The 25,910-nt window shown below is 40.9% G+C and overlaps 1 protein-coding gene across 5 annotated transcripts in view; it reads right to left on the bottom strand.

Annotated features, from left to right (window-relative positions):
• The window catches only part of TASP1 (taspase 1), a 158,986-nt gene that overhangs the window by 88,650 nt on the left and 44,426 nt on the right, over positions 1-25,910 (bottom strand). For all 5 annotated transcript variants that reach the window (XM_074947171.1, XM_074947169.1, XM_074947173.1 and 2 more), the window contains 3 exons: positions 20,869-20,975; positions 12,341-12,460; positions 11,193-11,271 (listed from right to left, as the gene is read on the bottom strand). In XM_074947171.1, the coding sequence (XP_074803272.1) occupies positions 11,193-11,271; positions 12,341-12,460; positions 20,869-20,975 (306 nt within the window). The remainder of the gene's footprint in view (positions 1-11,192; positions 11,272-12,340; positions 12,461-20,868; positions 20,976-25,910) is intronic.

The raw sequence follows: 25,910 nt of genomic DNA, 5'->3' as shown, positions 1-25,910 counted from the left end.
ACCCGGAATGCTTCCTGTGTCAAGGGGTTCTGTGGAAGTGACACAGATCTGATAAAAGACATCCCCCACCCCGCCCACAATTGCTCCTTTGGGAATTCTGTGCCCAAAAATTAAAAATTCTGTGCCAAAAAGATAAAAGTTCTGCCCATAATGTTTTAAAATTCTGCAAATTTTATTTGTCAATAAATAAATGCGGAGGCTCCAGGATGGCAGCGGGAGCACAGGCGAATGGCTGCATGGAGGTGGGAGATCACCCTGCAGCCCTCCCACGGGACACATATTTGGTGGTGAGGCTGCACCTGACTCTGACATGGTGCAAGGGCCAGGCCAGCCCAAAAGGTCCACGTCATGGGGGGAGGAGGAAAGGAGGAGAAGCCCCTCCCTCCCCGGAATGATTTACCTCTCCACTGGCTGCTCCAGATGCCCAAAATGATGTGCCCGCACTGCAAGGGAGGGGCAGATGACCACTCTTGTGGTTTCCCTTTGCTTCCCCATCAGAAAGTCATTTTTCTGTGGAGAAGCAACGAAATCACCACAGGATATGAATTCTGCCCACACGCAGTAGCAAAGAATTCCCCCCCAGAGTAAAAAATGTATACTTGTCACTGAGGCCAGATTCATCCTGTGGCAGTAAGCTTCACAGTACAAACAGAGAGGGGGGCACTTTTATGGATAAGACTATCCAGGGAATTAGGAGGATTTCACAGACAGATGTGGGGTAATCTGCCTTCCACAGTTTTTGCATCTTCCTCTGAAGCAGCTGGTGCTTGCCACGGCTGGAGACTAGATTCTGAACTAGATGGACTGCAGCCTGAACCAGTATGGCAGTTATGCTCACAGATGTGCAAAGCCAGTGCTGCCAGGCCAGCTCTCCCAGGGACTGCTGCTCTTGGACAATTCACTGAGAGGAATGCCTCCAAAGTCCCTTTCTGGCTGCTTTGCACAAGTAATGCAATGTACAATCCACAGAATGTACAAGTGGATTTCACCCCTGCATATGAGGCACAGCCTCCCTGAGGAAAGCTGAATAATGCCTTTGAGAATACTGTAAAATGAAGCCCTCTATTTTCACCCATAGAATGGGAAAGCATCGACAGCTTTGATAATGGTACTTTGGTGGGAAAGCTACTACCAGCTTTCCCACCAAAGTAATAGCTTTCCCACCAAAAGCTGGCAGTAGCTTTCCCACCAAAAGTGATTCAATCCCTAGAGGATGGGACTATATCTCTAGAAGGGGAAATGTATGTGTGACGTTTCACTCCATATTCTTCATGAAAATATGCTTATGATATTAATATGACATAACTGAGATATACTTTATGCAAAAAGAAAAGGAGTACTTGTGCCATCTTAGAGACTAATAAATTTGACAGGTTTCAGAGGAGCAGCCGTGTTAGTCTATATTCGCAAAAAGAAAAGGAGTACTTGTGGCACCTTAGAGACTAACAAATTTATTTGAGCATAAGCTTTCGTGAGCTACAGCTCACTTCATCGGATGCATTCAGTGGAAGTGAGCTGTAGCTCATGAAACCTTATGCTCAAATAAATTTTGTTAGTCTCTTGAGGTGCCACAAGTACTCCTTTTCTTTTTGCGAATACAGACTAACACGGCTGCTACTCTGAAACCTGACTTTATGCAAAATGGCTCATGTACGGTATCATTGGAAAGGTTATGATTTACTGAATGTGATTATCCAATTTGCATGCCTGTATCATTTCTGTATCTGAAGTTAGGAATAGTGACTATATATCTGTATTTCAAATGTATTACTTTGGGTGTCACCCCCAACTAGTCCTTCGGGTACAGCAATGGAAAAGTCAGACAAGGCTAATGGGCCATTAGCAAAGACAATGGACTGTGGAAGAGCTTAGTCTTCATGTGGACGCTCCAGACAGCCTACAAGTAATGGCTGCCACAGACCTGCAGAGACATGGGTCTGAGTTATCTGGTACTGGGACCCACCCCTTGGAATGCCGTGTTCTTCCATTGGTAGACAAAGGATTCCTGCCATACACAAGAGCTATATAAGGCAGAGGAGTGACATCATGGTGGTTCTCCTCTGCCTCCCCGCCCAAAGAGACACTGGGAAACACCTGGCAGCAAGAACTGAACTGGGGGGAGAAGGGTTGAGCCCAAGCTGGAAGGGCATCTAGCTTGTGAGTAATAACAACTGAGGTCTCAAGCTGGAGATCAGTGTAGCTCCCTTTTGATACTTTCTGTAATCTGCCTGCAACAATATCTAGGGTGAGAAATTATTACCTGTAAACAATTTCTTTAGTGAAACAAACTTTGTGTGCCTGTTTTATTTGCTTAGTAATCTGCTGCGTTTGCTAACTCTTTAGCCACTTAAAATCTGCCTTTCATCGTTAACAAAATTTGTTTTGTTTATGATTAAACCCAGTTTCTGTAATTTGTAACATGGGGGGGAAGAGGGTGGACACAAGAAGTTGTGCATACCTTCCTCCACATTGAGGGAGGAGGCAGATTTCATAAAATACCTTTGGGTCTGCACTCCAAGGGAGGTGGACACCTGAGTGCTGGGGCAAGTCCTTTAAGCTGAGGCTTCCCAGAGCTGATCTCAGTGTCTGTGTCATTCTGCAGTTAGGTGTGGCCCTGCCTTTGTGTGTGCTGGAGGAGGCTTAATAGCCTGGCTCAGCAAGGCAGGTAAAAAGGGTGACCAGGCTGGAAGAACAGGCGGGTTCAACAGTATCCCAATACATCAGGTGGCATCCTAAGTGGGGCAACCCGTCACAGTATGGACAATCATTCTCCACGTCAATTCAGTTTTTAGCCTCTGTGCTTCCAGTCAGTAATTAATTTTGGTTACTACAGATCTTGGTCACACTTGAACCAGTAACGTAGAGATGAAATGCTGTGTGTATCTTTAAGTAATTGATTTAGTCTCACCTTTCCTACCCAAACAAGACATTATGATTTTCACCACTTGACTGGTAAGTTGGTCAGATGTTCAGTTCTGTTTCAGAAAAGAAATCTTGGTAAAAGCTTCTAAGCATTTCCGTATGACAAAATCCATATGTCGTTATACTTATTGGAATGTTTAGTCTGATGAAGGGAAAGCCTTATCACACAAGGTTACATTGTTAATTCTATAACAATGTTATGGACATGAATGGTTAAACAAGACCATAATGCAGAAAATGATAATAGTTTTATAACTGAATACCCCAATTACAACTTACTTTACTGCAATAAGCTTCCATTAATAATTCCCAGCAATGTCACCCCCTACATTATGCCAACCTCTTCAAATTCAGCAAGGGGAGAGAGGTGTTAGACTGGATGAGGCAATATGGGTTAATACATGTCTTGAAAGTCCATTTTAAATTTTATCCCTGTCATATTGTTTACAAATTAATCATGCAAAATTAAATGAAAGACCTTTTAAGGTCATCTAGTTCATCCTTCTGCTAATCATGATTACTCATTACAGTAATTATTCCAATTTCCATTAGGAGATTGTTCCATTGTCTGAGCTCTGACTTTCAAGAACCTTTTCCTGGTATTTCAGGCAATATTTTTTCCATCGTGTAATATCCTCTATCACTAAGTAAATTCCTTCCCTTCCTTGGTGATTTCACCCTTCAAGTACTTGCACGTGGTTATGTCACTTTTCCCTTCCCCTAGTGAAGCCACACATTTAGCATTTTTAATCTTTCCTCAATTCAGTCTCTACAGCCCTCTAATCAGTTTTGTTGTTCACATTGTTGGCTGAGCATATTTTAAACAAGAGTCAGACCTGAGCATATTTAAAGTATGTCCTAAAACACATTACATTATAAAATAAAGCTTATGCGCTTCTGAAAATGGAAAAAGAATGGTATAGCTAACAAGAGTTCTGACTTCCTGTCAGCATTTCTATCACACGCACACAAAGTTTATAGGAAAACCAGAAAAAAAGAGATTAAACACTACTACCCTGTATTTCAAATCATTTAGTGAACAGATGGCTAAGCTTCAGAGACCATCAGCAGTCTATTTCAATTAGCTGGAATTGCAATTCATGTAATGTCATACAAACTAGGACTAATAGATTTGAAGCAAGATAAATAATATACTTATAAATAGCCATTAAAGTATTTACCACTATAAAAAAAAATGGTACCAGCATTAAAAAAAAAAGACTTCTATTTAAGGAAGTCATTAAATCTAGACTTCTTCTTAAGTGTATCAGGATGTTTGCTTGCATAGGCTTCAACAAACCCAACTGACTATCGTAAAGAATAATTTAAGAAAATTAAATAAAGCTGCCTTCCGACTTTTCATCAAACAACCTCCAATTTCAGAAACATGCTTACTAACAATTATGGCCCCAATCCTGCAAACACTTAAACACATGAGTAGTTCTATCTAGTTCAATGGGACTATTCATGTGCATATGCATTTATTAACTTGAGATCAACTCCATAGTCCTTGAGCAGAGAAGTTTTCCACTGCCTTTGCCTTCAAGGGGACACTTTGTTAAATTTAGGAATACAGTAATACAAATTTTCGAGACTGTAAGCCTGACCCTTTCCCTCACATTCATGCATTTTTAAAATTTGACACCTATAAGAAAAGTAAAAAAAGGCTGTGGCGGGGTGGGGGAGGGGGGGGAGGAACTAATATGATATTTCATGTTAAGTTTCTTCAACACCATTTATAGCAACCCATTATGCTAGAAAAAAAAACTAGGATAGATAAACCCACATAATCCAATAGCCCATTTGCCTAGTGTATCTATAGGTCAATAGCACCCAACTTTTCTTAGTATCATCAAATGGCTTGAAAGACAATTAGATGGAGGTAGAAATAATCAAAAAGACATGACATCTCAACTGGTGGCATCAGGCAACATGCTTATATCAAGCACGTCCTTTGGCTGTCATCTTGTAGCCAGGCCCAACCCTGCCTGTGATGTACCATTAAATATTTGATAATGATTTCCATGTTGACAATTCAATAAATAGTACTTTTCTTTCTGAGTCATAGTTTACCAATATCCCATTATGGCTACCAATCGAAGCTCCCTCTCTTTTTATTCGGGTAAGTTCTTCCTTTTCTGTTCTAAATTGTTCATATTTTAGCTGGTACCACAAAATCTAATGCTTTCAGTCCCAATGTGGGTGCATTTTGATGATGGGTAAAAAGATCTACATATTTTTTTTGGTTTAATTGTAAAAATCACTGCACTGTACAATATATACTAATGAGCAGATACAAGATCTTTACCCAGAAAAAGTCCTAGAATTCAGTTGAGAGGGGGTGACAAGGCCAGTGGAATAGATTTTAGCGGATGAGTGTATTACTACACTAACATCTAGAGACTCAGTCAGGGATATCCAGTCCAGTGCCTCAACCACAATACCATCCTCTCCCCATTTTCAGGATGCTTTATTATAATCTAAAAGTCTGTGTAACAAGTCAGAAGTGGCAGAGGCAAGCCTGGAAGTGATGATCTTAACCTTCATTGTCATGCAAGAGGATAGCGAGTGAATCCAACAAGTCATAAAACCCATTAAAATTTACATTTATAACCAGGGAAAGAAGCATAGCTGCAAGCATCTTGAGAAGAGATGAACAAGTGGAGAGGAAGTGCAGTGACAGGCATCTTGAGACAAAGAGGAAGCCCAAAATATTGAGGAGTTAAAAAGATTATAGAAGCCACATATCTGGGAAAGGAAGAAAGTTTTTCTATCATAAAGATCTTTTTGCCTCCAAAGACACCATGGAAAAGGGTAATGCCTCCCCTTCACTGGACAAACTGGAGACAGAAAGAGAAATACCAGTCAGTTCACTCAAGCTAACCTGAAGGATCTGCTAGCAGAAATTATGTATAAGGAGATGAAAGAAGAACTTCAGACCAACATTAAGGACACTGAAATATATAAGATTAAAAAGATATAGGAGGAAACAGGATTAAATGAGTAAACAATACTAGCAGAGTAGTTTGAAAACTCCAAATAATTTGAGATAGAAAAAGACAGAATTAAAACTAGAGAACACTGAAGATCAGGAATGCAAAAAATCAAGATTAATGACATCCTGGAGACAAACTGAAGGAAGAAATCTCCCGGGAATGCTGAATGGTATTTTCCAAGATATGCTAAAATTGGGCAGCAAGGCATGCATCTGTATTGAGAGTACCCAAAGAATTCTGACCCAGCTTCTCCCGCCTTGCTCTCAGTAGGCTGCAGACACATAGAGTTGGACCGCTGGTGATTCTAAATCAACCCATAAAAATGTTCCCAGATCTAGCACTCTCAGTCCTTAAAAAATGAAAGGAATTGCACCAGATAATCACAACTGCTAGGAAAAACAATATTTAAAAAAAAAAAAAAAAAAAACAAGTCAGGTTTCCCATTTAGACTTTCCTTTAAATGGAAAGCCAGAAGGGTCTTTCAGATTCAAAGGAGAGAAATAGATACTTATGGATATGGGAATAGACAAATCAGTTCAGGAACAAAGAAACTGGACCTACATGTCACCGAACAACTAGGAAAACAGACCAAGGAGAGCAATCAAAAAAGATGCATCACCAAAACAACAGGACTGACCTGAGAGAGATGTAGTAGACCAAATATAGAAGAAGACTGGAATATGGGTTAAGGAATTAATCTACCAATTTTATACAGTTATGAAGGGAAGATTAAATGGAAACTGGGTTGTATAGTACCAAAAATACTTCATATAAATACAGTATAGTTAACGAGCATAACATTATTTAAGGCTGTGGTTCATAATATTCAATGAACAAAGTTAACAGTAGAGTGGCGACCCAGCTCTCCCTTTGTGATGGAAATTAAGAGTTATATAATCTTGAATTTTCATTTTCCACCATAATTGACCCTTTCCCAATGATTATCAAACATTCTAATATTTATGTCAATCTTTATAATGACATGTTACAATATATGAACTTAAGACAGACCACGCCTTGTAAATGGACTCCCCTCACCAGCAGGGAACCAGCAGACCCTTGGAGGAAGAAAGGAGAGACCAGGCTCCCACAGATAGCAGGAACTAGACAATAACAGTGGCAAAGAATAGGAACAGATGTTAAATGCTGCTAAGTTTTAACAGAAGAGATCACATTTGATCTATTTATGTAATGCAATATATCGCTTGACTTGCCAGATGAAGAAAGAAGTCTATCAGCACAAGCCAACACAGCAAAATTGGAAAGGATAACTGTGGCACCCTGTACCTCCAAGCAGCATTCTGGAATCCCCATATTCACCACTGTCATGTAATTATGATATGTTTCATACAAAGTTTGCCATGTAAGATATCATATGAAAAGTCATGATCTGCTGAAACCCATTGTTCTGCCAAAATATGTATATCTTTAGTGAGCACTGAGTTATGAGATTGTGCTATATGGTTGTTACTGAAATATGCTGTAAGTTTGCTAGTGACATACAAAAAAGGCAAACCACTCCGAGGAGGTGCTCAGCGACCATTAATCAGCAGGGGAGATGTAACCAAGGGATTTATAATTCAGTGAGAGCTGCCCAAGCACCACAAAACGGGCACTGCTCAACTCTATCACTCAGCTTGCACAAGACCACACCAGGGGGATTGCTCAACCCAGTGACTCAGCAAAGCCCACCAGGACATGTCTGGGCAAGTGTCTTCTAGGCACATGGATTAAGGATATAAAATAGAGAACAGTGGCAACATGCCTTTGCTTCCAGCACAAGTGGGGGAGGAGAAAAGCAACAAGAACTCTGAGAAGATGAAGGCTTCATCGAAGGTGACTGGTGCACACTTCAGGGAGAAGCCTATACATTAAGAACTGTAACATCCAGTGGGGTGAGAAAATTGCTTGATCTAAATACTGCCTAGTGTAATAAGGTTTAAAATTTAGATTGTGCATTTATCTTTTATTTTCTTCTGTAACTATCTCTGACCTTTTATGCCTGCCACATATAATCACTTAAAATCTTTCTGTAGTTAATAAATCTCTTTTAGACTTTACCTAAAACTGTGTATATTGCTTGAAATGCTTGGGAAATCTCAGCTCAGTCTATAAAGGCTGGTGCATGTCTGCTCCACATTGATGGAGGGGTGGACTGGGTAATGAACTTACCCTGATCAAGCTTCTGAGCAGGGCAAGACGGTACAGCTCTGGGGTGCAAGGCTGGGGACCTGGGGGGAATAAGCTGGTGCCTTTCTCTGTGTGATTCATGAGTGGCTTTGTGAGCATTCAAGCAACCTAGCTGGGTGTGGGGCTCCACATGCTGCTGTGCTGAGTGATAACAGCACCTGGAGGAGTTTGCTGCTTGTCACTAGCAAAGCATTGTGAGAGACAGTCCAGGCTGGAGAGTTAAGGGGGCACGGCGGTACCCTAATTCCAGCTTACACTCCAGGGATCCCATCATAGGCAAAACTATAATTGGAGGAGACTCCAGCATCCCACTACATCCACTAATGGATAGATCAGCTAATAAAAATTTAGAAGTTCTTAATATATCAACAAATAGAGCAAAATTTAATACACCAGGATTAATCACAGTTTGGCTTTCCCTTTGGTAGCAAACAGAGATTCAAAGATATCATACCCCAAATATGGGCAGTCAACACAATGGTTGTAAACCTATTTTAAAAAATCAGTTAATCAATGACCGAGGTTGTATAGATTTGGGGTGTGTCTACACTGCACTATAAACTCAGGCCTGTGGGACCTGGGTTTATGGATTTGGTGTTTCCAAGCCTATGCTTGAGCATACACAGTGCTTTATAAACCTGGGCTTACAGTTGCTGGACTCGGGTATCACAGTTGTGTTAATATGTCCATACTGCACTACACAGACCTTCTGACTTGGGCCTGCAACTTGAGCTGTATCCAGGCTGCAAAATGACAGTCAGATATACAGTGGGATTTGGGCTCTGATCCACTCCCCTACCAGGATTCTAGGGCCTGAGTTTTAGTGCTTGTTGACTCAACTTTTGTGTGGACTGACTTGTGTATGGAAAGAAGTGGGGCTTGGGCTCAAACCTGAGTTAGAGCCCAGGCTTAATGTGCAGCGTGCACAACCATTGGAGCTGAATAACTCCCAATGAAAGATTGTTATTTTGGATGCTATCAAAACAGAAATTAAGTTCTATTTTGATACTAATGATAAAGGCCAAATATCCCAGAGGAAAAAAGAAAAGCAAGCAGATAAAACAAAATTAACAAGAGACTGACAGGCTGCAAGGTTTGCAAAAAAGAACTGAGTCTCAAAGCACATTTATACACCTCTGATTCTGAGGGCAACTAAATGCCATACTTATAGAGAAAACTGAAGAGGCTCTCAAGCTGGCTGAAAACAGGCATAATAAAGGGTGGTGGAGACAAAGGCTAATAAGCTGCTTATAAAGCAAGACAAGAGAAGGAAAAAATTAAAATATGCCAAAGGAGTAGTAAGTTTTAAGACCTGAGAGATTGCTGAAGAACTCAGGAGGTTCTTACAGTTCTGTATGCCTTCAAACTATGACAAGCCCATGGGAAAAATTACAGAATATATATTAGAGAGGTTAACATTCCAAAGTTAACTCAGCAACAGTTAACAGATTGGAAAGATCAGTAGAGACAGAGAAAGCTACAAATTTGATTAAATTAATGCCAACACCAATCCCCAGGACCAGACAGGTTTTCAGCAGAGTTTTATCAGGTGAAATCACATCACTACAGACAAACCAGACACAACGATTTTTGTAGGGAGTAAGGAGATTCCCAATACAATGAAAAGGGCAGATATCATAATCCTAAAGCCACAAAAAGACAAGCTGCTATGTGGCTTGTTAAGGCCAATCTTGCTTCTTAATATAGACATGAACATATTTTCAAAGACTCTTGCCAGAATAGAAGCAGTCCTTCCTCAGTTAATACAAATTGGTTAAATAGGTTCCACATGCAATAGACAACCAAACAACATTAGAATATTAGGATTATTTAATAATATACAGAACAAAAACTGAAGGCCTGTGCTATTCTTAGGCACGTAAATGCATTTGATAAAGTAGAGTAGCCTTTCCTAAAAACAATGCTATTGGAAATAGGTTTTGAAGTCAATATAAAAAAAAAAAAAAAAAAACATGGATAAATATGACTCTCCCTCAGATAAAACAGGAGCAAATAGGGGTATATACCCAAGAATTTCAATTACTAAGAGGAACCAAATAAGGTTGTCCTCTATTCCCTTTGTTGTTTGCTCTCTTTATTTAACCCCTGGCTCAAAATGTAAGCCAGAAGAGCAAGTTAAAATGAATAAAACTGAACTTACTGTTGTGCTGTATGAAGACTGTGCAATACCAATCATTACCAACCCAGTACAATCTAGGACACATTCTCAAGGTAATTAATTCAGAGGTATATTAGCCTATACAATTATATTATATCCAAAATTAGATATAAAAATGGAAAGATCTATGGTTTAACAGCTGCACAATACATTGTTTGTTTAAATTACACAAATTCTGAAGCATTTTGGAGTCAATATTTCTCCTAACTTCAAATCAGCTACATGAAATGAACTTGCCTCCCATTATTTTGAAACTGAAAAGTTTGTTGGATCGGAAAACACTACATTTGTCTTGGCCACAGAGCAACAGTAAAGAAGAACTGTTGCCAAAAAAGTTTCCTACTTCAGGACTTAACAATATGTACATGAAAAAGAATAAGGAAATTCAAACAGGAGTTACATTAGTATTGGACAATAAACATAGATCCACACTGGAAGGAGAACTGGCAATACCAAATTTACTAAAAATATTATTGGGGGACTATTTGCATCTAACACACATCAAAACACATGTAGGAAGCCTAAGTTTCAGGAGATGATTAACAAGGATAGAAACTCTCATTACAGAAAAGGGCAACCAGAAGGGGCTAATCACGAGATGGTGCAACAAACTGTTACTGATGGATCGAAATATAGGTAAGAAGGTGAGCAGCCACAAATCGATTGTTTAAGGATAACAAGCACAGACTCTGAATAAGTTTGTCTGAAATTTCCATAAGCATGTTAACAAAGGCTCTTTGGTAGTTAATGACACTGAATTCATTGGCTTGAAGAACACACTTTCTGCTATGCTACCACATGAGTCTTAAGATTTTAATTCACTATACATTAAATAACTTGTTTTGAATTTTTACATGGAAGAAAGTTGAACAGCAGTTCAAAATATTTACAAAAGTAGCAAATACCTGAAGTACTCACAGCTGTGGAATAAGGGTTATGAACTCCAATATTTTCAGCCCAGCAGCCACATCCATAAAGAGCTGCCTGAGAAGAGAAATGGATCTTTTATAAATTCAAGTACTCAGTTTTTGGGAAAAAAGGGAGATTATTACATAGGATAAAGGAATAAGATTCAAAATAGCTACTCCAGTACATTTTGCTACATCCTCCAACAGTTACTCAATCCTGAAGAGGAGTACCTTGGAGGTGCTCTTATCTCCCTAGGTGGGGATGGAGGGCTCAATCTTGCTGCAATGGTAAAACTCACATTCATTTCAACAGGAGCTGGAATGGGCCCTATTACTACAGAGTGAAACATAAGAGTGGTGGACCCTAATCCACTACTCTTATGCTTTAAAGAGTTCTTTAAAACATGTTTTATGTTTAAAATATTAAAACATAAATGCTTTTAGCTACACATTTTAAAGAACCCTAAAGAATCTTAAGGTCAGTCCAAAAGAGGGCTACCCATGGGATGATGCCAAACAGTGGACTAATTGGTTGTATGTAAGCAGTAGAGCATACAGACTCTTGAAGAGTCTCAGAAGTGTTACTCCCTGTTGATAGGCCTATCGATGCTGTGTGTTCTTATAGTATCATATCTTTATCACCTCCTTCAAAAGATTCTAGCACAACAAAAGAGCTTCGCTGAATTTGAAAATGGACATGTTATCCTCACATATTGATCAAAACCTTATAGAACTGGTAAATTTATCTAACAGTTATCAGAGTGGCACTTTTTCTTTTAAGCTTTGTGGGGTATTTAATGAGTGGCAAAAGCGAAGCGTACCAAGAGCAGGCTCTACCTTTCTCTACCAATGCATCCCAACTAACCTGCAACACACCTGCTATTCCAGTCTTATGTAATAACCAGAAAGCATGCCAAATTAGAAGAAGTTTTGCAACACTGATAAAGATCCTCTAGATTAGACAAAACTCATTTCCCCATGCAGAGTAGTCAAGAACGGAATCCAGGTCTTCAGATTTGAATGCTAAGGCATCAATTCACTATCACCTGACTCTTGGCTAGTTTGCAGTTGCACAGTTTATTAAATATGTAAGCCATTCCCTGGTAATACTAAGTAACTGTCCCCTGTTGAAAATACATAATCACCTGACCAACTCTTCCAGGATGCTTCAAAGCCAAGCCTCCACTGGAGACAGCAGCAGCAACATTTCCTTCTTGGTCAACAACGACCGCACCAACTGTATCCAGTGTTCCTGAGTCATTCTCCTGCAGGACGTACAAAGAGAAGCAACTACTAAAAGAGTATACTAAACAGAGGGCTAAAATTAAATTATATTTCTTTAAAAGTACGCAAAAGCAGTGCTCAAAATCTGATGACTAACTGGCAGGCCAACAAAAAAAAAACCTTCTTTATTGCTGTCCACAGTGTACCTGGTCTGTAATGTTGTAAATTGTCATTCAAAGCGGCAATTCACTTATTCATGAATAGTCACTAAATCAAGGAAAGAGATGGAGAATGACTCTCAAGCCACTGAGCCAAAAGTTATAAGGGTGGCGCTCTCCCCACCTCCCCATTTTGTTACACCAGCCCAAAAATGTTTCGACAATGCCAAAATGAAGTTTCACTCCAACACTACCAATTGTGTTCATTTTTTGGTTTCGTCAGAACTATTTGGCGAACTTGACCAATTCACAAATAGTTTCAGGTCAACCAGAACTGCATTTTTTGGCAAATAATTTAATCATGGAAAAAATTATGCTCAGTTCTACTATTAACTCATTTATGGGTATTTCGTGTCACTAGCTCCATGGCATACATTTAAGTTGTTATAAAAACTCAATCCTGCACACAATGATCCTGGTGAACAGTTCCACTGAATTCAATGAAGCTACTCATGTGAGTAAAGTTACCCATGTACATGTTTGTAGGATTGCCCCTCCAACCCCAGTCACACCGTACAGCTAGGACAAGAGTCACACTGTACTGGTAATTTATCTTTTTAGAAGTTAAGGAGAAAGTGAAAGCTAGAACTGAGGGTCTTCCATGGAAGATTCTCCATAGAGTTCATTAATTTTTCTCTACTTAAAAATGAGATATTGGGAAAAAAACAAGTCTCTTCAAAAATACAAAATTAGAATGTCCACTTCAATTTTTAGCATGTAAATAGCTTACTAACTTAAATGCTGGATGTAAAATATCACACACTGTGGCTATTAACTCCAGTAATAAGGTCTGGTCTACACTACGGGCTTAGGTCGAATTTAGCCGCTTTAGGTCGATTTAAAAATGACTGCGTCCACACAACCAACCCTGTTCAGTCGACCTGAAGGGCTCTTAAAATCGACTTCTGTACTCCTCCCTGATGAGGGGAGAAGCGCTAAAATAGACCTTGCTGGGTCGAATTTGGGGTAGTGCGGATGCAAATTGACGGTATTGGCCTCCAGGAGTTATCCCACAGCGCTCCATTGTGACCGCTCTGGACAGCACTTTGAACTCCAATGCACTAGCCAGGTACACCAGAAGAGCCCCAGGAACTTCTGAATTTCATTTCCTGTTTGGTCAGCGTGGCGAACTCAGCAGGAGTCAGCAGCATAGGCGACCATGCAGTCCCCCCAGAATCGTAGAGCATAGAATGTTTCTACACTCCCCCTATCATTTCCATCCCTGAGGTTATCACAGATTAGAAGGCGAAAAAAACGCACTCGCGATGACATGTTTTCCGAGCTCATGCAGTCCTCCCGCACTGATAGGGCACAGCTTAATACATGGAGGCATTCAGTGGCAGAGGCCAGGAAAGAATTAAGTGAGCGTGAAGAGCAGAGGCAGGACGCGATGCTGAGGCTAATGGGGGAGCAAACGGACATGATGAAGCGTCTGTTGGAGCTGCAGGAAAGCCAACAAAAGCACAGACTGCTGGTGCATCCACTGTATAACCGCCTACCCTTCTCCCCATGTTCCACAGCCTCCTCACCCAGACGCCCAAGAATGCGGGGTGTGTGGGGAGAGGGGAGGCTCCGGGCACCCAGCCACTCCACTCCAGAGAATGGCCCAAGGAACAGAACGCTGTCAGTCAAACAGTTTAATTTTTAGTGTGGTTACAATAAGCAATGTGGCCTTTTCCTTCCCTCCTCCCCCACCCCACCTGGGTTACCTTGTCCATTATCTCATTTTTTTTTAATTAATAAAGAAAGAATGCATGGTTCCGAAACAATAGTTACTTTACTTCGAAGGGGGGAGGGTGGTTGGCTTACAGGGAATTAAAATCAACAAAGGGGGCAGGTTTGCAACAAGGAGAAACACACACAACTGTCACACCGAAGCCTGGCCAGACATGAAACTGATTTTCAATGCCTCTCTGATGTGCAGCACACCTTGCTGTGCTCTTCTAATCACCCTGGTGTCTGGCTGCTCAAAATCAGATGCCAGGCGATTTGCCTCAACCTCCTACCCCGCCATAAACGTCTCCCTCTTACTCTCACAGATATTATGGAGCACACAGCAAGCAGCAATAACAATGGGAATGTTGGTTGCGCTGAGGTCTGACCTAGTCAGCAAACAGCTCCAGCGAGCTTTTAAACGTCCAAAGGCACATTCTACCACCATTCTGCACTTGCTCAGCCTATAGTTGAACTGCTCCTTACTACTGTCCAGGCTTCATGAACCATGGGAGCAAGGGGTAAGCTGAGGTAGGTGTGACCGTGCGGTGTTGCCGGCTGGGAGAGCAGCCTGAGGCAGAAGCCTCCAGCTCGCATGATATTCCAGGCAGGACTGAATCTCCATGAGACGAAACTTAAAGAAGAGAATGACCTGGAGTCTCTGGCTCCCATTCGGTGCTCTAAGAGGAGAATAGCCATGTCTGTCCAGGTGCCCCAATCAACCTCACGGAGGTCTGCCAGGAGCAGCCAGGAGACGTATGACGGCTATCAGTCCTACTGCACCATCTGCCGCGAAGGCAAGAAGCTGCTGATGCGTAGCAATGCAGTACTACATCTGCCAGCAGCACCCAGGAGACATACGGTAATGATGAGCTGAGCGGGTTCCATGCTTGCCGTGGTATGGCGTCTGCACAGGTTACCCAGGAAAAAAAGGCGCAAAACGATTGTCTGCTGTTGCTTTCATGGAGGGAGGGGGGCCTGACGACATGTACCGAAAACCACATGTGACAATGTTTTTGCCCCATCGGGCATTGGGAGCTTAACCCAGAACTCCAATGGGCAACGGAGACTGCGGGAACTGTGGGATAGCTACCCACAGTGCACTGCTCTGTAAGTCGATGCTAGCCATGGTGGTGAGGACGCACTTCACCGACTTAATGTGCTTAGTGTGGACATACACAGTCAACTGTATAAAATCAGTTTCTAAAAATTGACTTCTATAAAATTGACCTAATTTCGTAGTGTAGACATACCTATGAGTACTAATAGCCCAATGGTAAGGGCACTCTCCTGAGAAGAGGAGAGACTCTGGTTCAAGTCCCTGCTCCACATCAAGCAGAGGGGGATGGAACCCAGCTCTCCCACCTCCTGGATAAGTACTCTACCCACTGCATTAAAGGCTGTAAGGAGTCTCCTCCTTCTCCTCTGTTTCTTGAAAATGGCTGACTGGGCTTAGGCATCTAACTGCAGAAAAGGATTCATGGCTGTGAATCTTAAGCAGAAGGATGACTTCCAAGCAGTATCCCCAAAGGGAGGAAGGAGCTTTGGAATCCAGTCCAGATCTGAAGATAGCACTGCTGAACCAAGTGCCACACTGGATCTAGCAGCATGGGACATGGTATAGTGTTTCTAAAATGTATGTATTGAAGACTACGTAGTGGCCCTCCATAGCTCATATACTAGCACATTCTTAAATTATGTCGTAGATGTTACCTGTGATCTGGTCAAATGCATTATCATCCTTTGGGGGGAGTAGGGACTGAATGACTGCAGCATCATAAGTGATAATACATCCAGAATACTGTAAAAGGCAGGACCTGCCATCAAAGCACCAATGTCCAAGACCCTACGGGCTGATGTGATGGCTACTAAAAAGCCATCTCTGCAGATTAGTAATATGTCACCCAGATTGTTCTGACCGCAGGCACAAGTATATATTTCCTAAACTCCTTAAATCACAATTAGAAAAAGGAAAATACTCACATACAGTTAAGTTAGTTAAAATATCTTTAAAACTAAATTGCATTGGCAATCAAGTCCAACATGCAATTTAGGGCTTTTGTTTTTCAAAAGCAGTGGGCCTGAACAAAGACTCTTGTGTACATATGACTTAAACCCAGTGTTACTCAAATCAAGCAGATGGCAATTCTTCAGGCAAGTGGCCTGTTTCAATATAACTGAAAAAAAGCTTAACAGCCAAAAAAAATTGCAGATTAAGAACAGGACCTTTTGCCATCCTCTAGTACGAATAAACATTTTCAACCTTGTTCGAAGTCAGGTTTTTTTAAACGGCTATTTAGGAAGGGAATGACATTTTATACTGGAAAGAAGAAGTTAACATGGGGAACAAAAGTGAACATCTATTGCTGATAATTACTTGTGCCTGCGGTGACACTCTGGGTGACAGTTGGCCAATGAGTCAGTACTCCACGCCCAGCTGGGGAATAAATCACCTAATCCACTTAAACAGAAACAGCTCCACTTATGAACACATTTAAGATTAGCTCACATGCAAAGAAATATAATTTCTCAAACTCTGTATCATCTAATTATTTAGCATGCACATACAATCTTGAAGATGTGGAAATGTATTTTAGGTCAATTCCTAGTTTCTTCACCCCTAAATGTAGTGAAGTTAAACAGATTTTTAACTTTAAATTAGAAACTCTCATAAAGAAATGCTAAAGAACAACAGAGATAAGAACTTTTAACTAAATTGTAGAAATTGTGAAAAATACACTAAGAATATTTTGTTGTTCACTTGGGCCTTGTCTAACCAGTCAGCTTACAGAAAGCACACTAGCCCGCTGTGTGGATGCTGCTACTGCACACTAAAAGTTCCATAATATGCTTTGACATACTGCTGTTCAATAGCAAAACTACTCTGGTCAGTGGCATTGTCTAGTTCTTATATAAAAGGAGTATTCCGTGCTATGGAGGAATACTTTAAAGCAGTCGTGGGCTGCATACGGCCCGTCAGGGTTATCTGCTAGCGGGCCGCGAGACAGTTTGTTTACACTGACCGTCCGCAGCCATCGCCGCCTGTAGCTCCCAGTGGCTGCGATTCACCATTCCCGGCCAATGGCAGCTGCTGGAAGTGATGCCCCGAGCTGTGAGAGCGCTGCAAACTCCAGAGCCCCCCGGTATTGCTGAGGCTTTTTTAATGTGCACATTAGGTATTACAATGTCACAAAAGTATTTTACCAATCTGTTTTAAACGTTACCTGCAATATATTAACGGTAAGACTAATACTTATCAGTTAACTGTTTAACATTTTACATCCCTAGTTAGGAGCTGTAGACTACAGAGGTTGCCTCTTTTCCTCTTCCTCTGTGGGTACACTCTGCTTTCACATCTGTTCCTTCCATGAACCAGAACAACAGGTACTGAGAGAATGGCACAGCCATTTCGCCTACATTGTCCATCTTTAGCTTTGTGAAAGAATAAAGAGGAAGCACTGGAGGGAAAGGTCAGAACCCACCCCCAATACACGCGAAGAATGCGGGGAAACCCCTCCAAGATGGGTAGGGAAAATTCTGCACTCCTCAGAAGTTTACTCTAGAAGTGCATAAGTATATGAAATTTTGAGGATTGTATGTTTTGGACACCAGATGAAGTAGTGAATAAAGTTTTTGATTATATTTAATCTAGTAAAATATTCTGCCTTTGGTAATGGAACCTTAATGCCACGCTTTAACTTAGCATGAAATGCTGTTGTAAGCTTTAAAAGTCCCCTTACACGACCTTAATTACAATGGCAGTGGCAGGTGCTAGTGCACACTCAAACAAGGATCTGATATCCTCGTATCAGATTATCCAAAAGACTTAATTGATAGTGATTCCTCCAGTATGTGTTCCACTGACTCAATTTTATTAAGCCAAATAGTGGAGATTCCAAACTAATTCAGACAAACTAACATGCTAGTCTTCCAACACACAAATACACTGGGCCAAATGTTCAATTGATGTAGTCATGCTGAAATGAATGAGTTATACTGATTTACACCAGCTGAAGATCTGGTCTTTTGAAACTAGCTGAAACTATAGTTTATGCTGTGCTACCTGTACCTCATTGGCTAACACCAAGGAAATGTACGTGTATATGCCTCTCAACTGCAACTGCATAAAGCCAAGTCAGGACACTTCTTTTTTCTGAAGAGGCTCCAGTGAAATTAGGACAATCACTCTGGCTGTAATTAAAAACGTTGGGTTAAAACATTCACTTGCGTGGAACAGGTTTGTCAACCAAATGAAAGGCACCCTAGGGGAACTCTGTTAGGGGAAAAAAAGAAAAATCAAGCTCATTGAGGTTTTGTCCTGTAATGTGCAAGTACTATGTAAAGGCTCCAATCCTTACATTTTTAAATATTCACTTTATTGTATATGCAAGTTCTACTCCACTTCATGACTTCTGAAAAATCCACCCAACAAAGAGAATGGATGTCCAAAATGAAACATTAAATGAGTAAACACTATCTAAACAAGACATTTACATGTGAACTAGCCCTTTGGAAAAAAATTAAGGCTGTGAAAAATGTTGTGTTTTAAGGAAGCGGAAATTCAATTGACTTTCACAAGACCCTCTGAGTAGTCAAGCTATCCACAGAGGACTGATCCAATTCCCACTGCAGTCTGAGGGAGTCTTGACTGGTATTAGTGGGTCCAGAATCGGGCCCAAAATGAGTTATCCAGGTCTGATTTCAGTGTAATTTTTGTTGAGTGTGCTACAGAATTGCTACATCCAATTATTTAATCCCTCATCTGAACCGAGGGAGGCCAGGGACTAACAAATCCCTCTTAGCCCTAAAGTTGTTCCCTTCAGATCAGATTTGATGCATATTAAAAGCTTTCTCACTGGCCTGCAACTGCCTGCATTCTACATATTACGTAGACACATTATTTCAGCCCACAGTGTTGTCAATCTGGTTTCTTTCATAAGGACCGAATTCACTGAAATTTAGAGAAAGTGGTGGGATTAATCAAATTACTTACCACTAAGCAGAGTTCTCATATTTGGTCATCTCCTCTACTTACTATCCCTGGTCTGTGGGTGCTCCCCATAACTGCTGCCACATGTCCCTTGAAATTTCAAATTGCAGGTTGGTAAAATCACGCACCAGCGCATGTATCAAGCATTGACCTGCCCCACATTACATGAATGTCAATACTCTGCAGAGACCCTCCTCCCTCAGTTATAGGGAAGTGTGCACAAGCCTGTAAGCAACAGGCAAAGGTCAGATACCAGTAAATAACCCATTTTCCCCCTCTAATTCTTATCTTCTCTACTGAGCCTTAGCTTTTCGAAGACTGAGAATTAGTACCTTTACATAAGGAAGGTATGATCTGAGAATGTAGAAGAAATAGGCCTGATTCTTCACTGCCTTGCACCTTATGCAGTCATTTACTCCAGTTCAGAGCAATGGTAAAATATTATTCCACTTTCATATGCAGTATTATTGTAGCCACGTTGGTCCCAGGGTATTAAAGAGACAAGGTGGGTGAGGTAATGTTGGTCCAATAAAAGATATTACCTCACCCACTTTGTCATTCTAGTTCCGTAGCATTTACGTGCACTTTAAATGAGGGTAAGTGACTACAAGCCAGTGGAGAATCAAGCCACCAGAGTCTGGAGATCTGGCTGTCCAAGAAAGGCATTGGCCACAAACAAAATGCAGGTAAATGTTTAAAAGAACTACTACCCCTCACTTTCACAGTTGTCATATTTCACGGAAGGGATATGTTTGGACTAGGCTACAGCAGTTGCCTTGCTGCACTACTTGTAAAGTCTTCAATAGACCAACCCCACAGGTGTGACTTACACAGTCCACCACTAATTTTTCTTTTATTTAGTATTGTACTCACTAAGTATCCTACTTTAGCCAACTATATATTAATACTCCTACTGTAAACCTATATATTAAGCAACAGAGAGACATGATGCTGAAGTGACAACAAAGGCTCAAAAGTCAAACTAGCAGGGAGGGGAAGAAAAGAAGGAGAGAATTGTGGCAGTTTTGTAGTAAAGGAGCATAAGTAACATGGGCCAGGTCAATACTAGATGCATGAACTGATGCACATTTATCTACCTGATATTTCAGATTTCACCACCTCCAGGTCCACAAAACAGTGTTATCAGGAAACATTAAAAAATGGGAAGCAATGATAGATCCCAAGCTGGAGAAAATGTTTTATTAGATATTTATCTGCCCATATTTACACTTGTCACATTTCCACTTTAAAATGTGCAATAGTGTAGATATATTTACATCACAGACAAGACAAAAAGGCATCTTTTTTCTCAGTTCTTTTGAAACTGTAAATAGCAGGAAGTTCTATCACCACAGAAGATAATTTAGATGATCTGATATTATACCGATACTAACATGCATAAGATAGCCAAAGATGAGTAGTTTGTGATGCTATATCAGGTCACTTCATCTACAAAATGAAAATTTAGATGTGAAATTTTCGCATTATAAATTATCTTTGCGGTAAGAGTGACAAAAGATCTACTCACCTTTTCACTTGATTGTCTTCTTTTCTTTAGCTGAATAAGATCTGTTTCCACCTTTTCTGCCAGCTCCAGCTTCCTTTTGTTCCTCTTAAAAGCTGCTAAACTAAACCCTATAAAATATTTTAGAAGCATTTAACTAATGAAGGGTTATTCAAACAAATACTAGATTAGTAAGGTATTACACTTCAGAAGTTTCTTCCACCCCACATGATTTGTAGCAATAGCCAAAGTTAACATATAGATTGTGTGAAGTTTCAGTACTACAGATTTTACATCTTTTACTAAATCAAAAGGAGATACTATTCAAATATAACCTTGAGTAAAATACCTAATGCAGACAAGTCACTGAACACATCTGGAAGTTATGATGCCCTAAATATCTCCCTATTTGGCAGTCATGTAGCAACACTAGACAAAAGAAAAGCTGTAAGTGTCTTGTTAGAATGATTGTTTTGGACTGTTAAGATGTAAATAGATGCCATGTGAGCTTGTTTTGATGATATCCATAAGTTTGTGTAGCCTCTTCACTAAGTTTAATTACATATCTGTATGCTCACCCACATATTTAAATCCACATAACACACAGGCAATATTTTTATGCACCATAATCCAGCACAGGCTAAAGATCAATACATCTTGAGGATGCATACATGTGTTTTTCCACATTTAATAACTACATTTAAAAGGAAATGTTTTCTAAATTACAAATAAAAATGTGATGCTTAATAAAAATGATGGTGTATTCTCAGTTTGAGGGCTTTGTTTTACAAAAAGCATATTGACAGGAACACTTTTGTAGTTCAAATTAGTTTTGAGTTAATGTGACCCTCAGATTGTCTTAGAAGTATGGGGGGAATTAAGAGGGAAAGAAGAAACATTGCAGCGGGTATTCCCTTCGATAAGCAGAGACCTATACAGGTATATTCCAAAGCCAGTGAAAGTTAAATGCAACAAATCCCTACATCACAAAAGAATGTTTAATTACATTTCAAATATAGCTCAAAATAGCTTTCTTTCTGTAGAATTATCATTTACAAAGCCAACACAGCTTCAGGAGCAATCTATTAGTTAAGTGATACTGCCTAGTAAAACTAGCCAAAATTCAGGGTTTCCAGTTCATGGAATATTTCAACATTTCAAAATTTGGTTCTGGCCAGATTCAGGTTAAAACCAAATGTTTGAAAGTTTCTCATGAACCAGGAATTCTGAAAAAAAAATTGTTTCAAAAGCGCCAAAGCATGGTGTTTCCCAAACAAAATATGATCCCCAAATCCTGACACATTTTTTGTGAAACTGACATGATACCAGTTTCACCACTATTATTCAATGGTGGACAACAGTGAAACTGACAAATTTCAGCAGCTACCAGGGATCCCGGGGTCCATGGCTCCTGGGCAGCCTTGTTATGCAGACTTCCGCAGAGCTGGGCACCCCAGGGCTTCCAACCTTCTGGATCGTCTGACTCTCTGAGCTACCTGACTCCCACCACCTGGGGAGCCAGCTGGCCTGCGGTCTGGGCTCTCAGGACTTCCAGGCTCATTGCGGGAGCCTAAACCCTAACACTCACAGCTCAGGCTGAGGTTTCCAAGTTCCTGGGTACAGTGGCAGTGAGCCTAGGACCACTGTGAGCCCTGGCTCCAGGCTCCACAGCAAGATGCCTGAAGACTTCGAGACCCAGCTCAATCCAGAGGCCCCAGGCTTCCCATTCTGCTGTAGGGACCCTAGAAACCTGGGATCTCCAGCCCCAAAGCACACTGCATAGCTGGGGTGTACCTGAGCCAAGGACCTATGGTTCTGTGATGACCTGGCAAGGACCAGGAAAGTTTCCTCAGGACTTTCCAACCTGCTCTACTGCCTAGCCAGCAGAACACAACTTACCTTTGCAATTCCCACAAAGTTTCATGGAAACTGTAGTTACATCTTTGGCAATTGAATAGGGAAGATTGAAAGACACCCAGTGCGTTTTCCTCTTTAGCTTAAAACAATTTTAAGGTATGAAAATTGTGGGGACTAAACTATCAGTCTCCTTTCCTCTCTGAAGTAATTGAGAAAGCTAGTCTTCACAAATCCATTAAAAATTATAGATTCAGGAACAGGACAACCTGCAACAGCCAAGAAAGGAACCCATCCCATCATTCAGAGCATAGTAAAGCAGGAATTCATTAAATATGCCTATATATGATTCAATACAAAGAGCTCTTTAGTGTGTAAACTGATCTGAAGAGTGAAAAGAGAACAACACTACATTGGAAAGATTACTCCAACTCCAACTCGGCTTGGTTTGAGAAACTGTCCTAAAAAGTACAAGCCATTTAGAAAACACGTGAATTTAAGTTCAATGTTTAACAGGTAAACTTTCAGGTTGACTTGGGCCTCAATCCAGCAAGACACTTAAGATCGTGTGTAACTTCAAGCAGGTGAGGAGTCCTACTGATGTGCTCAAGTGCATTTATTGGAAACTAAATGGCTCATGGACAGTGATAAGGCTCTGGAGCTCTTCAGTTCTAGGTTACCAGTGACCTTAAGTCACTGTCATCTGAAAGCTGTGTGGCAGTTTAAATGAACAAATTGGTGGTTTCAGTCCTGCATGGACAAGCATACATAGACATAAACCACAATTAATACTAGTTGGAACTACTGGTAGCATTGTTGGCAATGGCAAAGGACTGAATGGGTTTGGAGACTGAACTATTCACCCTGGAAGTGATCCTTCTAGAATAAGACTCATGCACATTGACAGGACAGGGTAGAGAAATTTGCACTTCCAATACTCTTGGCTTATCTGTTCAAAGTCCAAAAATCTGTGTGGAAGCGTATTCTGCCAGTCCATCCTACCTGCCCTGAGGCTCCCTTCTCCTACAGCTGCTTTTACAGCCTATGGTGTGAGTAGTGGCCACAGCCCATCTGTACCACTTGTATATCCACTGGCCCAATGCCTGTACATGATTATGGAATCTATAGGCCAACTCACATCATGCTACTAATACTGTCCTGTAAGTTAGTTTACACTGGGAGAGCACCAAGACCAAATGATGCAATAAGTAGACTGTAGGATGTCTCCTATCACTCTTGCACCTTGGTTGGCTACTTCGCCACTTCAACCGTGCCCTCAACATATGAAGCTCCCCAAAGTTCAACAGGTAAAATTCACATGCTATCAATAGAAGACATAAGTCTCTAGCACCTTTCACAAGCATAAGAGTTAATTAGTTTTGACTTTAAAGTGTACTTTCATTTTTCACTTATCTAAAGGTTTGTGCTTTCAAGAAGCATACTGCCCTAGAGATTTGCTTTTAAAGCCAATTTTATACATAGGTTTTGATTCAGTGCAGTATGTTGTAATAGTATTTTCACAAAGTCTTTTCCTTCAACATGGCCTTTCAAGAGGGCACCACTGGATTAACAAATGCAGGGCATAGGACAAAGGCCATCATTACTCAAGAAACTGTACATGCCTATAGGTAATAAGCAGCAAATAAACATGAATTTGGGATACCAATATGTCATTCAACTCCAGAAAACTGGTAAAAAGTATTTGCACAGTTTTAGCCTCCATAGCAGTTAAAATTTATATAATCATGATGAGATTACAAGACTGGTTGGCATCACTGATTCAAAAAATCAATATAACACATTAAATGGATTAAAAACTGATCTCAAAGAGTAACTGCAAGTCACTTTTCATCCAAAGCCAAAGGTCATGTTTCTAGCGGAGGTCCAAAAAAATTGGTTCTTGGCCCAATGATATTTGAATCTATGATTTCTGAAGGATATAAAACTGCTAGAAAATCACAGATGACACCAACTGGTAATATAGTAACAATAGATCAGTTTAACAGAGATCTGTATTGCTTAGAAAACTGGTGTTATTTGAACATGTTTTTTAGTGCAGTCAAATTAAAGGTCATACATCCAGGAAAAAGGCAGGTCACACTTACAGGATGGTTAACTGTATCCCAGAAAGAAATGACTCAAGAGGACTTGATGGATGACCTACTGAACACAGACTCCCAGGACAATGCAATGACTCAGAGGGTTAACATGATCCTTGGATGTACAAATGGTGTGAAGGGGTAAACAAACCCAACACTGGGCCCAAAAGGGTCAAAAGGCCCAGGTAGCCCTGCCCTTTCGGGTCTGCTGAGCATGCTCTGGCTGGAGAAGTGGGTTAAAAGAAGCACAGAAGCCCAGGAGGACAGGCTGCAGGAGAGATGACTCCTTCTCTGGGAAGCTAGACAGAAGGCTGAGCCTGAGAGGGGACTACAGAGTGGGTAAGGCCCACAGGCAAGGCCTTCTCCAACCACTACCACGTTTGAGAACCAGCAGATCCTGCAGGGCCCTGCTCATTTGGACTCCTTTGGTAGGAAGTAGCCTAGAACAGCGGACGTAGACTCTCTGCAGGGAGGACCCTGCTGGTGTTGCTTCCCACGGAACCCTGAGCTGGGACCCAGTGGAGAGGGAGGGCCCCAGTCCCCCTGCTATACCCCCCTGAAGAACAAAGACCCAGATGTGGGTGGAGGCCAAATCATTCACGGCTTAGAGTCAGAAACCAGGCACTTCTACTGCCCTGACAGAGAGACAAGGGGCTGGAAGTCAGGTGCACTAACTGCTAACTGCACTAACCTCTCCGAGCACCCTGTTGCACAGGGGAATCAGGTCTGTGCTCACACTTCAGAAAGGATGCTGAGTAGTTGGAAAGGGTTCAGAATCATTAAGTCTGGGAAACCTGCCTTACAGCAAGACAAGCTCAATCTATTTACCTTAACAGGAGGTTGAGACAACTTGAACATGGTCTATAAGTACCTACACGGGGAGAGATTCTGAATAGCGGACGGTTATTTAAGATAGCAGAGGTATAACAAGATCCAATGGCCGGAAATGAAATGTTGACAAATTCGGACTAGAAATAAGATGCAAATGTTTAGCATCTAGAATAATTAGCCATTGGAACAATTTACTTTGGGACATGGTAGAATTTCCCTCAGTTCAAGTCTTTAAATCAAGATTGGAGGTCTAAAAAACTATGCTGTACTCAGCCACAAGAT

This window comes from Natator depressus, chromosome 3 (genome assembly GCF_965152275.1).
Source record: "Natator depressus isolate rNatDep1 chromosome 3, rNatDep2.hap1, whole genome shotgun sequence".
NCBI classification, from domain to species: domain Eukaryota; kingdom Metazoa; phylum Chordata; order Testudines; family Cheloniidae; genus Natator; species Natator depressus.
The sequence above is the reverse complement of the archived record's forward strand: the minus strand, read 5'-3'. Positions and strand labels throughout refer to the sequence as shown.